This window comes from Anopheles merus, chromosome 2L (genome assembly GCF_017562075.2).
Source record: "Anopheles merus strain MAF chromosome 2L, AmerM5.1, whole genome shotgun sequence".
Lineage (NCBI taxonomy): Eukaryota > Metazoa > Arthropoda > Insecta > Diptera > Culicidae > Anopheles > Anopheles merus.
This window is the reverse complement of record NC_054083.1, coordinates 52,814,803-52,830,437: the sequence shown is the minus strand read 5'-3', so window position 1 is coordinate 52,830,437 and position 15,635 is coordinate 52,814,803. Positions and strand designations below refer to the sequence as shown.

At 47.6% G+C, this 15,635-nt stretch overlaps 2 protein-coding genes across 7 annotated transcripts in view; one reads left to right on the top strand and one right to left on the bottom strand.

The window, feature by feature from the left end:
- The window catches only part of LOC121593683 (serine/threonine-protein kinase N), a 67,022-nt gene that overhangs the window by 29,417 nt on the left and 21,970 nt on the right, over window positions 1-15,635 (bottom strand). The window contains exon 1 of one of the 6 annotated variants that reach the window (XM_041916264.1): window positions 9,430-9,452. The exons of the other annotated variants lie outside the window; for them this stretch is intronic. Coding sequence (XP_041772198.1) covers window positions 9,430-9,432 — 3 coding nt within the window. The 5' untranslated portion in view covers window positions 9,433-9,452. Of the gene's footprint in view, window positions 1-9,429; window positions 9,453-15,635 lie in introns of those variants that run through there. 6 annotated transcript variants of the gene reach the window in all.
- Window positions 1,408-4,427, top strand: LOC121593688. The gene is made up of 2 exons (XM_041916270.1): window positions 1,408-2,120; window positions 3,456-4,427. The coding sequence occupies exons 1-2, from the start codon at window positions 1,416-1,418 to the stop codon at window positions 4,077-4,079; spliced, it is 1,329 nt and encodes a 442-aa protein (XP_041772204.1). The 5' UTR covers window positions 1,408-1,415; the 3' UTR covers window positions 4,080-4,427.

Here is a 15,635-nt window from a genome sequence, read left to right as displayed (position 1 = left end):
AGGTAAATGTTCACAAATATCACAATCGCAAACCACCAGGAAATTCCCAGCAAATGAACATTGCTCAAAACTTGCACACAGTTTGTCGCTTGTGCAAAGGACAACATACGTTGCCAGAGTGTGAAAACTTTTTACAGAAAAACATTAGTGACCGAATTGCATTCACCACACAACACCATCTGTGTTTCACATGTCTCCTCTCCAGCGAGCATGTCCAAAGAAACTGCCCATTGTCCAAAGTATGTAGTGTGCAGGGATGTATTCGGCGGCATCATCCTCTGTTACATGAAGTGCCCCAGCCAATATATTATCACTATAACGACGTACGTGTCTACTACCAGATCGTTCCGATAACCGTACGCAATGGGTCAGTGGCTATGAAAACGTTTGCTTTCTTGGACGCTGGATCGTCACTAACACTGATGGAGGAAGATTTGGCAAACAAGTTAGGTTTACAAGGCCGGCAAGATCCATTAACAATGACGTGGACCCAAAATCTAACGGTAGAACAAGACACCAGTCGTCGAGTGCAACTTACGATTGTAAATGATCAAGGAAAAGAATTCCTATTGAAAGAGGTGCGAACCGTTAAAAATCTACAACTACCACAACAAACAATAGACACCAATAGATTACTTGCTCTTTACCCACACCTGAAAGGCATTAAAATAGAATCGTTTACAAACGCTTACCCTACCATCCTCATCGGCTTAAGTCACAGCCACCTTATCATGCCATTAGACCGCAGAATGGGCCGTCCAGAAGAACCGATGGCTATCAAAACAAAACTCGGATGGATAATATTCGGAAATGAGTACACACAACCGGCAACAAGATCGGATCATTTCATGGTACACAAAAACGAGGAAATAATGAATAGAATGATCCAACAATACTTCAGTACGGAAGACTTTGGAGTGAAAGTGACAAAACCTCTTGTGCCCAAAGAGATAGAGCAAGCGAATAAAATTCTAGAAAAGACACTAGAGAAAAAGGATGGATATTATCAAGTGGGACTGTTGTGGAAACCAGAAGTGGCACACTTCCCAAATAGCTATCCAAACGCACTGAAACGCCTAGTAAGTTTGGAAAAGCAGTTGAATAAGAATAGAGAGCTGCAAGTTTGGGCAAAGAACACATTTGCAGATTACATACAGAAGGGTTATCTGAGAAAGTTGACGCCAAGCCAGGTTGCTATTGCAACACCAAAAACTTTCTATCTACCGCATTTCGTTGTAGTCAACCGAAACAAACCGATACCGAAACCACGATTGGTGTTTGACGCGGCTGCTGAAGTCAATCACATTTCGCTGAACTCCCAATTACTATCTGGCCCTGACGAAATGGCTTCACTTTTCGGTGTCTTGCTACGTTTTCGAGAAAGCAACATCTGCGTCACAAGGGACATCCAAGAGATGTTCCACCGAGTAAGAATACGGGAAGAAGATCAGGACTCTCAGCGTATTCTGTGGCGAGATTGTGAAAACCGGTGTCCCGATGTGTACGTCATGCAAGTCATGACATTTGGCGCGACTTGTTCGCCTGCATGCGCACAAGTAGTAAAGAATACCAACGCAGCTGCCCACGCCGAAACACACCCTCTGGCAGTAGACCCAATAGTTCGGCAACATTATGTTGACGACTATCTCGATAGTTTTTTCACAATGGAAGATGCAATTGAAACAGTGAGACAAGTAATTGAGGTACACAAAGCTGCTGATTTTCACATAAGAAATTTTACCTCAAACCGGGGGGAGTTACTGAAAACAATTCCTCAAGATCGTGTACAACAAAAAACAACTTCAGTACAAATCGAAGAAAAGGGCCAAGACTACGAGAAGATACTTGGTGTTCATTGGAACTCAACGATCGATCATTTTGGGTTTCAAGTCAAAATGAACAAAGTAACAAAAGACAGGCCAACAATGAGAGAAGTTCTTAGTTGTGTCATGAGTGTTTACGATCCGCTGGGCTTAATAAGCCACGTAACAATAGCTGGCAGAATTTTAATGAGAGAACTTCATGTTATAACGAAGGATTGGGACTCCACCATTCCAGATGAATTACAAGAGAAATGGGAAGAATGTCTACGCGTAGTAAAGAGTGCCGAAAACATACGAATTCCGAGGCAATTGGTGAAATCCTTGAATGATCCGCTAGAATTGCATACTTTCGTAGACGCTTCTGAGAACGCATTTGCTGCTTGCGTTTACGCCCGCACTGTATCAAGAGAAGGAACAGTATTATTAATCTTGTGGCCGGAAAGGCACGCGTGGCGCCAATTAATCCATTGTCCATTCCTAGGCTGGAGTTACAGGCTGCGGTTCTAGGTGTACGTCTAACCGAAAGTATAAGAAAAGAACTTCGCCTATTCGTAAAACACATAACATACTGGAGTGATTCGGAAGTAGTATTGAGTTGGCTCAAAAATCGACGTAAATACGCACAATTTGTTGCTCATCGTGTGGGCGAAATTTTAGAATCATCTCGAGCCGACCAATGGAGATGGGTTCCATCTCGAGAAAATCCAGCAGACATTGCAACAAAACCATATCCAAATGATTGTATTTGGGTAAATGGACCTTCGTTTTTAAGAAACGACGAATCAGATTGGCCACACAAAGAGATCGTAGAAACGAATGAAGAATGCCGCGTAGTAGCTGTACACCAACACGCAGAAACAGCTATACCAGTCGAGAATTATTCTTCGTGGCCTAGATTGTTAAAACATCTAACAATTCTGAAAAAGTTTGCCGATTTTATTAGAAATCGCTCAGCATTTACACGTTCCATTCAACCTGATGATGTCCAATTAGTCCGAAATGGAATGTATCGCAGTGCTCAATGGGAAGGATTTCCCGAAGAAATGGCGACTCTCACTAAAGGGCAACCAGTACCAAAGCAAAGCCCTTTAAACAAGCTATCACCATTTTTAGACTCCGATGGCATCATGCGTTCCCGTGGAAGATTGGAAAACATCAGCGCGCTTCCCCAAGGTACACGCACGCCAATCATACTGCCACAGAAACCAAGATTGGTAAAATTGTTAGTGAGAAATTTCCATGAACGTTATTTGCATCAGGCCGACAACGTAGTTATCGGCGCAATTCGACAAGAATATTGGATAGTGAATTTGCGAGCAGTCCTAAAGAACATAAAGAAATGTTGCCAAAAGTGCATTCTACAAACCGCTGCACCAGTAGCCCCCTTTATGGCACCTCTCCCAGAATTCAGAGCTCACCCATACACACCACCGTTTTATAATACAGGGATCGACTATTTTGGACCTACTCAAGTACGAAATAAAATGGCACTTCAATCCCCCTTCCGCCCCCCATTTTGGTGGAGCATGGGAGCGGCAAATACAAAATATCAAGAAAGGATTGCGGCACATGTTTACTGAATGGAGTCACCGACACCCGACTCCAGAGACACTTCGTGCCACTTTAATTGAAATCGAGGCAATGCTTAATTCCCGGCCCTTAACACACATACCGCTGGAAAATGAAGAAGACGAAATACTCACACCATTTCATTTTCCTATTGGACGAAATGGCAGCCATATACCACCAGTAGTGAACGAAACCTCGGCAGCAAACAGGCAACAGTACAAACTCACACAGCATTACTCAAAGATATTCTGGGACCGTTGGAAAAAAGAATATCTTCCAACACTAATACGCCGAAATAAGTGGACTAACCACGTAGAACCCATAAAGGTGGGAGACATAGTCGTGCTGTTTGATGACAACGCACCTCCGGGAAAGTGGATCAAAGGAAGAATTATGAAAGCGAATATGGCCCCGGATGGGCAAGTACGATCAGTGGAAGTAAAAGTGGGAGAAAACATATTAAAACGGCCAGCTGTCCGAGTTGCCGTATTAAATATAGAGCAAAAAGAACATTTGCTTCTCCACACAACATCTCAGCAACACCAGGGCACACATCGAATCAGACCGCTTCAGCCTAACAACGACAACAATGAAACGAAGCCTCCTCGCAAGAAGACAAAGATCGCCCCATGTCATTGGGCAAAACAGTTGTTGGAAAATAACCCACCAAGCACTTCGACCAACTAAGCAAGAAGCGTAATCCCCACCTGTGAATTACGTGGGGGAGAATGTTGCGTGCGAAGTGCATGCAGAATAAAAAATAAAAAAATGAAAAGACACAAGATCGGTGAATTTCCACGAAACGCCAGCCGTACCCCCCACGATGAACGTCGCTACCAGCACGCGCAGCACCGGTACCGTCTACACAAAGGATTGCTCGATGGATTGATCGATGCGGAATTTCTGGAATCGCCGGTGCGAACAGATGTCGCCGGGAGTGACAATGGAAACCGGGAGCGCGATGGGAGTTGGGGACAAACGGGAATGGGAGTGGGAGGAAAGGCGTAGAATTTTGGGTTAGTATCGTGCAGAAAAATTGTGAAATTTTGGTATATAAAGGCGGCTCAAGCTGGAGCCAAATCAGATTCGAACGATAAGCCAAAGTGTTAAGAGCTTCATTTCATAACATCCGAAATAATCCGAATCTCAAGGAACGATCCCCCTTTCTGTTGCATAGACTCCCGAGGCAGCGAGGAGCACTAGCTGAAAGGCTTGGAGAATTCCCCGTTGTAGCCGTAGGAGCCGGAACCTTCGCCCGGCGGAGCCCCTCGGCCGCAACAAGCACAAACTTACTCCCTTCTTCCCTGTTGGAGGTTTAACTCGTTTTCCCTGCTGGTGTGCCGCCGTGTAAAATACCGGAAATGCTCCAACAAACCGATTACATTATGTCTCATTAGAAGATCGGTCTACCCGCGTCCACACAGGCCGTGGAGTAGCGGAAAGAGGGTGTGAGATGCACAGGTTGATGCAGCTGCGTAGCGTCTGTGGCAGTGCGTGTGGCACTCCCTTAATGTCTATTAATTGATCTCCGCAAATACACACACACACACACACACACACACACACACACACACAGATAAAAGAAGCGAGCGGAGCCGGTTAGTGACATTTCCGATCCGGGATTGCCACCACACCAGAGAAGACAGTTTTGCTCGCAATTGTGTAACTTACGCCGGCTTACGCAGCGCGCAGCAAAGAGGTAAGAAAACAGACCAACGGACGAAGGATGGAAGGAAAAAAACGTGCTAAAACATGAAACATGCAACGTGCGGGCCCTCTCCTCCCAGTTGGGTATGGCGCAAGTGCATCATCACACAGCAGGGGAAGAAGGAACAGAGCCCGATTGTGTGGCAAAAACGTGCGATGCACAATCGAAGCTGCAGGGGGTTGGGTATCGTGAGTCATTGAGTAAAGCTTGAGTCACTTGGGTTTGTTGCGTTTGGTTTGGTTTGGTTAGTTTATCATCTAATCGATATCTGATAAGTGTCTTACGCACTATTGCATCTGTTTCGAGCAAAAGCTTCCAAATTGGCACCCTTTCAATCTACTCCGACCACAAAGCCTCACAGAACAACAGTAAGCTAGCTGACAATTATGCAAATCACGCCATCACGCAATTACCAACACCCACACATCCAGCAAAAACTTTCGTCCAAAGGCACGCCAGATAACAAAAAAAAAAAAACAAAAGCAAATTCTATCAAACTTTTACTTTCTTCCCGATTGTGTTTGTTTCATTGTCGTCATCATCAATCCTTCATTAGGAAGGTTCGTGTGGGAGGGCGAAACGGTGTTTGCAAAGTCTATTCTTGCTTTTCCGGCGACTCACCATCACCCCCCGTCGTCTGACGGACGATCTGCGGGTGGTAGAAATAACAAAGCCGGCCAATATCCTGAAAGCTAAATGGGGAAAATGGCCAAACCACAGGCCCAGACACTGTAGCTCTGTCTGCGTGTGTATGCCAATTTTATGCGGCAAAGAATGAGACGTTAACCAACAAAAAATAGAGAGGGGGAACGTAGCATAGACGTTCGCATAAAACTTTCACTTTGTTCCTGATCCCCGTCATGGCAGTGATGGAGAGAGAGAGAGAGAGAGAGAGAGAGCTAGAGAGAGAGAGAGGGAAAGAGAGTAGGAGCATAGGACGCTTGATTGAAACAAAGCAAAACTGCCAAAACAGATTGTTCAACATCCCAAATTTCGGACCGTCCGACACACGGTGCGCGTCGTCGTCTCGTGCGGATATGCCCGGGGGGCGTCCCGAGCCAAGTGACGCTGTGCATGGTGAAGTAGACACGAACACAACTTCTTGGCTATCCGGGTAAGGCGTTCCCCTTGTTCCATTAAGGCAAAAATGGCATATCGTGTCTCATTAGGCATTCGGCGCTCGGAGGAGCAACTTTATCTCGAGCCAAAGTTAATTGATTATGTATATTTAAAGCTGTGCATCCCCCCGCCGGAGGAATGTTTATGGACATCCTTGGCAGGGGAAGAAACGTGACAAATGATGCGTTAACAGGGGTTAGATTGAAGGCAAATGTTCACGCGCACCTTTTCTACTGCTAAACCCACACCAGATTACTCATTAATCTCATATGCCACCGTACGCACGATCGCTTGCGTCTTATTTTAGTGCGTCTCTGCTGTATGGTGATAATCCCAACCGTATGCTTCCTATCAGCCACAACCAATAAAGAGTTGCTACTGGTGGTTGACTAATGGGCATAATCATCTCACCACCATCACCACCACAATCACCGCCGAGGTGAATAGATCCCGGAACGGACGACCAAGCGCAGACTAATGTCGATCGCTCTCCCCCCAAGGAAAGTGAAAGTGACTTCCCTGCCATGCTGCTAGGAGATTAGTGGAATCCACCCAACCAACCGGGGGGGTTTAATAGTTTAGCGCGCAACTCATACGGGGATTTTCGTTTTTTTTGTGCTTGATGCACAGTCCCCAGAGTAGTCTGTGCTTCCCGCGGTCCACAATTCCCCTTTCACCGAGACAATAAATCATGTCTCATAAAATAGACATTCCTACACTTTGCAGCCCACAGCAGCGGGGTGCGGAACTAAAACCCAAAGTTCCTGACGGCGAACGGTGCGCGATCTCTGTCTCTGTCGCTGCCAAAAACAAAAATCCCCCAAAGCGACGGGCCACACCAAGCCAAATATGAGCGGATAGCTAGCTGGCTGCGGGGTAATCACGATGAAAAGTTCAATCAGAAACACACCGAAAGCGGGCGTCAAAAAGCCTAACCGTGTGTAGGTTTGGGTCGTTACGGCGAGTTATTATGCTGCAGAGAGCTTGTGGCATTGTGGCTGGAGCATTGGCATTTGCACGCGCTTTTGCGCGATCGTGGAGGTCCTCCGGCGCACCATAGTTTGGCGGATGCAATTTGGCCCGATTCAATTGAGCCTGATTGTTGGCGGGGCGGACTACTAGCGAGTACCTAGGCTAGAGAGAGGGCGCGACGAGGGTTTTGGAATTCATTCACTCATTCCACTGCTAATTACTCTCTTCCGGTGGACCGTTTGTCAACGATCGTTCACCCCCGCCGATCGTGTGGAGGTGGAGAGTTGAGTAAAAGCAGTGCCCGCCCGCTCGTCTATCACGCCAGCGAGTTGAAGAAGATTAGTCTGCCCCCGTTTTATTCAAACTCAAATCCTGCTGCTTTTGCGCGCCAAACGATGCGCCAAATGCCATTTCACTCTTGAAGAAGCACGCGCCCGTCTTGTCCACGGTGGCTTGTGTGTGTGTTTGGGGACCGTCGACATCTTTCGCGCGTGTGTGTGCTTTGAATGCATAATGTGAGCCGGCAAACGAAGCAAACGGAGGCGTGGAGCATCCCAACGATCGGATCGGTGTCTCGAGCGACATATAAGGGGACACAGACAGGCAGATGGAGATGCGGTGGCGTCCCTCCCATACTTCCCATACAAGCCCACAAGTGGTGCACGCGATCTTCGCGCATGCCAACACGCGCACACACGCACGCCCGCCCGCTTGCAGTAGGTGGAGGAGAAGGATCGTCACCGTCGTTTGCGCAACTTTGCGTATCTGCGCGCAGGGGCTGCTCTGCACCACCGCAGGGAGGAAGCAGCGTGGAGGTACAACAAAAAGACCAGCGCAAAATTCCGGTCCTTGCCCTCGAACGCCATTTCTGGCCATTGCCATCGCGGCCAGCCTTCGCACCCATTCACGGCCACGGCGACGACGACAACGGCGCGCGCGTGCGAAGGAAGAACGTGAGAAGTGGTGATCGCAAACAACAACAACAAAAAAAAAACCCCCGTCGTTTTCGGTTTCTTCACGCAGAGGTGTTAAAGACCGTACCGGTTGTATCTGAACAGAGCACAGGGCTGGTGGTGGGTGTCTGCCACACTTAGCAACTAGCCACACAGCATACCCATATTTCGTTGTGCAATACGCACACGGGAGAGTGACAGTCAGTGTGTGTGTGTGTGTGTCCAAAAAGGCACCAAACGAATTATAACAAAATCGACAGCTCCAATAATACGAGATCGAAATGAATGTCTGGCTTCCATCCCAAATACAACCGCGTTGTTGTCTCTATAGCCCCACGTGAGAATGCTATTGCAGGTGGACGTCTTTATCAGAGCAAATGTTATCTTATCTCGTGCGCCATTACCAAACATTGCCCCCCCCCGCGGATGGTGGTACCGCCGATCCTATACATTATTGCTACTAGCCAGCCAGCCAGACAGCCACCCAGCTAGGGAGCGCCTGAGCTGCTTCTAATGAAGCGTTACCACAACACACAATCAACACAAAACACATCGTGCAATGCGAGTCTGGTTGTTTGATCTGCTTGTAATTGTTTGTTTTCGCGTGCTTTTTTCCTCCCAACAGTCTCACAGTTTTGTCCGTTCTGGTCCGTTCGGTGGTTTGGTCGAAACTTTATCGTGTGTGAAGGAGGATTTGTTGTACACTGCCTTCCCTGGAGGAAATGTGTTGAGGTTTTGCAAGCGCGCTTTACTCCATTACACACACACACACACGCGAGAGATAGAGATCATGTGAAAATTGCACCCGAACACGCCACAAACCCATGTGCCATGGTTGGTGAGGGTTGTACAGCGTGTGTGCATGTGTCAATAAGTTTCATTTCCGGTAGTTGGCAATGGTTGCAGGCAGAGAGAGAGAAAGAGAGAGAGAGGGACAAGTCAGAGGAAATAAACACAAATGACAACACTTTTTCCGAACGTTGGGGCCAATTTCCTTTTCCATTACAGTTCTGATCGTTGTCACTTTAGTCGAAGCGTTCGAAGTTTCATTTCAGATATTGTGGAGTAACACGCAACGAAGAAGAAATGCGATTTACATCGATTTAAATTCCACAAATCGTTCCACAACAAAATGTAAGACTGTTGATCACTCGGCGATTGAAAAATGCATCTCGCCTTCGATGCACCGGAAGTGCGATAACACACAGACACTGGTATGCTTTATATTTCACTTTCTGATGACCTACAAAACACTTTTTTTTCTGGTACAAACACAATAAAGTACCATTGATTATGTCGATTCCAACATCTCCACTAGGCAGTAGAAAGCATCCCGTGCGGTGTAAGAACCAAAGCCGAACTAAATGGAGCTTATGGTAAAGCGAACTACCTAGTGGCACACCACACTGGGAGTTTGGTTCGGGAGTCAAATCGACGATAGGCCACCAGATAACGAAAGATATGCGCGCGTGTTGTGTCAACAGTCAACGCAGTTAGAACGCATCCGGTGTTGGGTTATCGGAAGGCCAGTTCGACAACTTGCGGAACAATTTTAATGTCCCTTTAAAGGGGTTTGACAAGACTCACCGAATCTTCACATTACATTCTTGCACGCCACTGCGGAACGTGAGCTCCGAGACACAGACTACCGGTCACTAATGACCCAAACATCGTTCATAAGCTCCCTCAACTCTCCACAGAAGCCAGACGGCAAACATGCTCTGGAAGGTGAAGAGCAGTGCCATCGCCTGCTGTGCCTACGAGTGACTACGACACCACAGTCACGAGGGCGACACAAAGTATTCATCCACGCGGCAGCAGATTGCATCCGATTGAACCTTAAATCGATTAACGTTCGATAAATTGCTCCAACCCCGGGATCGTTTTGCCAATCTTCTTGGACAAACTGACGACGAAGCCGCACGCGGGTGTGGAGACGACGACGTTCGGGATGTCGTACCGTCGCGCCTTCCTGCTGCGAATGGCAATCCGATTCCGTGGGAGTGAGAGCCGGTTTCATGCTCTTCGGGGTGCCCACTTTCGCTTTTTCTTTCCCCTAGTCGCCTACAACAAAAAAAAAAGCGTCATGATACACTTGTGGACAACAACAGGGCGTGCAGAGCGAGCGTGGAGTTGTGCGCAAGAGGATGAAAAAATAAACCAATGCCTTCGCTAATGAAGAACTCCTGCCAGGAGCCTCGCTGCGTGTTACGATGCACTCCACCCGACCCGAGCAAATCAGTAGTACACAAATCGTATTCAAATCATGTCGCGATCTGCACGCTATCCAGCTCTCTTTGGACTTTGGTAACGTGTTGAGAAACAGGATCACTGTTTCATGGTGTTAATGATGAAGAATATTGTGCGCTTATCCTCCTTAAGACAGGTTTTAATGCATCCGCTGGTTCAAGCTGGTAAGCTCCTTCTCCGCAAGTTCTCATCTCACAACAGCGATACGGTGCAATTTAAACACTTCCAGGTCACGGAGCAGAGCTGGTAATTAGATTTGCTCATTACAGTTTCCTCCCCACTGCCAGTAGAGAGCGCCGCCAGCACACCCCAGCCGGAGAACCTAAGGATGATCAACTCGTTGCGGACGGAAGGATGCGTCGTTTTTTTCCCTCCGACACCGTGTGTATACTAATGTTGTGTACATTCCACTTCAAACAAAAAGCTTTCGAGAGAGAGAGTGTATGTGTTATGGAAAAGAACGTAATTCACATTCCATCCCAAACGAAGAGGCAGAATCATCGTCTGCTCGGTAGTAGAGTTTCATTCCCGTGTTGCAGTATGTAAAGAAATTCTTCGTCATGCTAAAACATATGCTCTTTTACTCTTTCATGTACGATTTCTAAACCCTCGAAGCATGGCAAAAAGAAGGCGGAAAGAATTTGTAACTCGACCCAAAAACTGCATACGGTGTCAGAATAACTAATACCTCCGGGCGGGTGCGACCTCGGGCAGGGATGGTTTAGCAGTAGCGTTGTAGCCGACGTCATTGACTTGGGATACAAAACCAGGACATACGCAGGAAGAGAGAGAAAGGCAGAGAGAATCCTGCAAACGGCTCGACCCACATGGCCAACCTTTCTCCTCTTCCCTGGAAACGAATGACACGACTGGTATTCGAAGGACTGGGGAAGGTTTGGCCCGTACTCGTTGCGACAATCCAATTATCATATATTTTATCGATAGCATAAGGGTAACCTGCCACCCCATAAGGGCGTTCACTCATGCGTGCTCCAACACACTGTTTGGGACGAAGATCCAAAACCAGCCCGCCCTTGCTGTTGTGTCCTTTCGCTCTCACACTCGCTCCCGTCTAGCGCAAACGGTGGATATAATATCCTGCTGTAGAGCCGCGCTGCGGCATATCACACACAGTTGCCCGTTGCCAGCCACTGCAGCCACGTTAGGCTTGCTGGTCGCCCGGTAGGGCCGGGCTTAAATTGACTTTCTGGCGTACGTGCTTTCGTTTTCAGCTAATCGACACACATACACACACACACTCAACAGCAGTCGGTTGCAGCAGTATTGGAAGAAATATGGTGATAAAAAATACTTTGAAGCTGTGAGGCTTATCAACTGTGTGAGGTCCTCACAGTGAAGGGAGTGTTTGTTGGCAAGTTTTCTTATGGGTTAGGTTCACAACAATAATCGAGAAGCGTTTTGTGAACTACATTGTTTGGTACCATTTGCATGACATAACCAGCTACTTGAACTATGTGTAATGTTGCCTTCAAAGTTCTTACAAAGTTGAAATCAATCTGCAAAATAGAATTAAATTATCTACTCTCCTAGCTATTTTTCCCTAAACACATTTCATCGCCAGAAACACACACACAGAAAAGGCCCTTAATCATACACAACACCTTCTTTCCGTTGTCGATCGTAGCATTGCAGCAGCAGGTAACATAATCCCTTTCCTTCGCTACATCTCCACAGACCCACAGCTGTTGTTGGACAGCGGCAACTTCGACACCGTTCCTCGGCGCGCACAAGAGATGTATCAACAAAATTAGCGATCTTATCGGGCGCGTTCAGTCCATCATACCCTTTTCTCGCATAACTGTTGGGTAGGTAAAGCTGTTGCTGCTGCCGCAAGTCTCGGCTCGTATGACGTATCAGCGGCCTTATATCACCAGCACCTCCAGAAGCGGTGAAACAAAGAACCGAGCCAAAAGGCACGCGCGCGGCTCTCGGGGTTTGTTCGCTATGCTACAAAGTTATGCTGAAAGAGAAAGGACTGGACGGGACACCCACCGAGGAGGGAGCGGCAAAAATAAAGGGCCTCTTTCCCCAATGCAAAAGTGTCTATTGCCACACAGCCTGCCAGCCAGCCAGCCAGCCAACACACAAACCAAGGGTGAAAGTAATTTTGATCTACACTGTGTAGATTTTCTCCACTTCCACCAGCACGTTCCCTTCTGATTAGCTTTCCTCTCTCTCTGTGCTTTCTTCTCCCGGACGCGGCAGGAATTGTGTCTGACAGTAGTAGTAGGTGCAACGACCCCCATCAGCATCGTCGTGTGTCCCCTGCCTCGTGTGGGCGTAGGTTTTTGGAGGGCGTTGTAAAGAAGGAGGAGTTTGATGAGATTTTTTATCCCGATCGGTAGCGTTGGAGGTTTCAGGGTTTCCCCCCAAAAAGAGTGCAACAACACGCAGCAGTAGTATCATGCAATTACCAGAGCTACCTCGAGAAGCGCGTCCCCATCTCGGCACACGCGACGGGTCATAAACACAGTGAGGAAACGGAATCCGCGCTCCACCCCGTCGATCTATATTGTATAGGCACGATAATTAGCAGGTTGAGAGGTTACAGGTCCCGCGATAGCGCAGCGGTAAGCCCTTTTTATGCAGGGAAAACACAGCCGAGAGCAATGAAACTCCATCCCATTTCCAAATTGCATCTCGTGGAGCCTCCCAGCTGTTGTGCCGCCGCCGCCGCTTGTTAGTGAGGGCTAATTTGAGCTGGGAAAAATCTCGCCCAAACACAGCCAACGAGAAACTGAAGAAAAGGTTGGATGGGGGATGTGGTGAGGAGAGGAGAAAACAAAATGCACCAAACACAAAAGCAAACTATTAACAACAAAAAACGCCAAGAAACAAAACTACCGTTGCCGCTGCTGGAGGAAAGCATGGGCTGCAATGCGGTGGCAACAAAAGTCATCGATTAACCTTTCTCTGCCCCTTGGCGGGGCTCCAAGAGACCACCAGCGGCAGCAGCAGCAGCCGTCGCTTCGCCTTCAAATACCTTCCTCCCTTTACAGATCTGCCAATACATATGTATTTCCTTCTTTTGGCTCAATTTCCCGCGCGTGAACAGAAGAAATGCAGACGCGAAAATGGGCGCGCTTGTGAGAAACTGCTCCGGCACAATGAAACTGGCTGTGGAAACACACTTCTCTGTGCGTGTGTGTGTGCCTTTGCCAATTTTCTGCCAATAATGCCAGTGCGAACGAGTTTAACCCCGTTCGGTCCATTAACCTTCCGGTCCCGGGCCTCCCAAAACTCTGCCGCAATAGAGCAACCGAAAACCGAGAGCCGACCGAAGCACAACACTTTTTTGCTGAACACCGAGATAAGGGATGAAAAACAAAAATTAAACCATTAAGAAAAATGGTTTCTCGCCCTCGATGGGTAGTGGGAGAGGATTAAATCATTATAGGATCTTATTAACAGTGCTGTTATCAAAATACTTTTCAAAAATTGGATTAAGAAACGAACTTGTAATGGATAGAACGACCTAAAACACATTAAAAGCCCCCTTTATGAACTGTTACAATGTTGTCAAAGAGCCCCGATGATGTTCGATGGGAAATCCCAACTTTGATCGAATGCCATCGCATCGGTCGCTTTCCTAATCGCATTTCAATGCATCAACAACCTTCAGTTATTGTGTGTGCGTGGTTGTGGCGACTCGCATTACAATCGAAGGCACAACACACAACACAACACAACCATTAGGCTTATTTATTATGCATTTCATGACTTTCCATCCGACACCCAGTCCAGAGTGGTGCACCTGTTGGCCCAGAAATGGGACCATCAGACCTAGAAACTCGATGGCCACGGTCACTGCTGAGCTGTTGTTGTTGTTGCTGCACGGAGGGATGAATGAATTGAAGTGCTCAAGTTGGTCAACACCGTAGTGCTTGTGGGGCCAAGTAATGAAGGTATATAAAAACAAACTATACCACCCCTCTGCTACTCCCTCCAGCCCCGAATTACATATTTAGTCGCAATCGATTTCACATAAACCCTTGATTGGGAGGCCCGTAATTTGGGCACGAACCGAACGAACGACTGTACGAACGAAACGAACGGAACCGTACACAAATTGAGGCCGTCAATCGCTTCTCCCCCAGGATGAGCTTCAAGAAAGCCCCTCCGAAAAGTCGAGCCATGCCCGACAGTACCAGGGGGGGGAAAAAGCTCTTCGAAAATAGACCAAGTTTTATCGATCACCGCCGCCCACCCAGCCCTTTTCCCTGAAGTGTGTGCCAATCAGGGGCAAAAATGGTACCCCTCCCAAAAAAAAAAGCATGAAAAAACTGCTGTACTCTAACTACACTCAACGGTGCCTGCGTCCACCGTCGGTGTGTGCGTGCTTTACTCCGTGTACATCCACCGAAAGCCCAATCCGATTCTAACGGAACCCTCCTGTTGGCGGCACCGAGAAATCGTACCTCACACCATCGACCGAAAAGAAGAAAAAAAACGTAATCACGCTTGCGAAGCTGGCTGCTCTGCTCTGCTCTGCTTTGCCCTCTGGCGCTGTGAATTATAATTATAACGCCTTCCACCTTATTTTTGGGAGGGAGGAAGTGTTTTCGGGCGCGAGGAAGCAGGAATTTGATTTCAATTCTTTCGCCCCATCTGGCCCGGATCTGGCTCTCCGTAGGGGCCGGATGTGTTGCGCGTTGTTGTTTTTATTCCATTACACCCATATCAACCGTAGCGCCACACGCCGCCTACTAGATCCTGCATTTTGGGTTGAAAAGCAGCAAACACAACACCTTTGGAAGGCACTCACACACTGGGGCACTTTGACCTAAGCGTAGACTTCCTGGTCTGGCTCAAAAAGTGGGCCGATTCAACGCCCCACCTGGAAACGGTGGCCGATCGATTAATCGGATCCGGCGGGGGGGGAAGACGTGAAGATCAATCAACCGATCCTTGGGCGTAGAGGAGCGATCCCGCGAGCGAGCAATTTACCGTTCGAATCGTTCTGTGCTGCCTTTTTCTCTGCATTCTTCGCACATAGGCAGGTGCTGTTACCAAACATTCGAGCTGAGGGAGGATTGATTTTTCCATCCAACGGGGTAAATGTACGATTATACGGTTCAGTTTTGCTGGCCAGAAGAATAGAGATGATAATGAAGGAAATGAAAGAATAAAATCCTCCCAATAAACAGAGATGCTAGATTTCGCAGTTACAATTAGCAATCAAGGTGAAGAATTGGTTCACTGTTTTCATGTTTTCTTCTG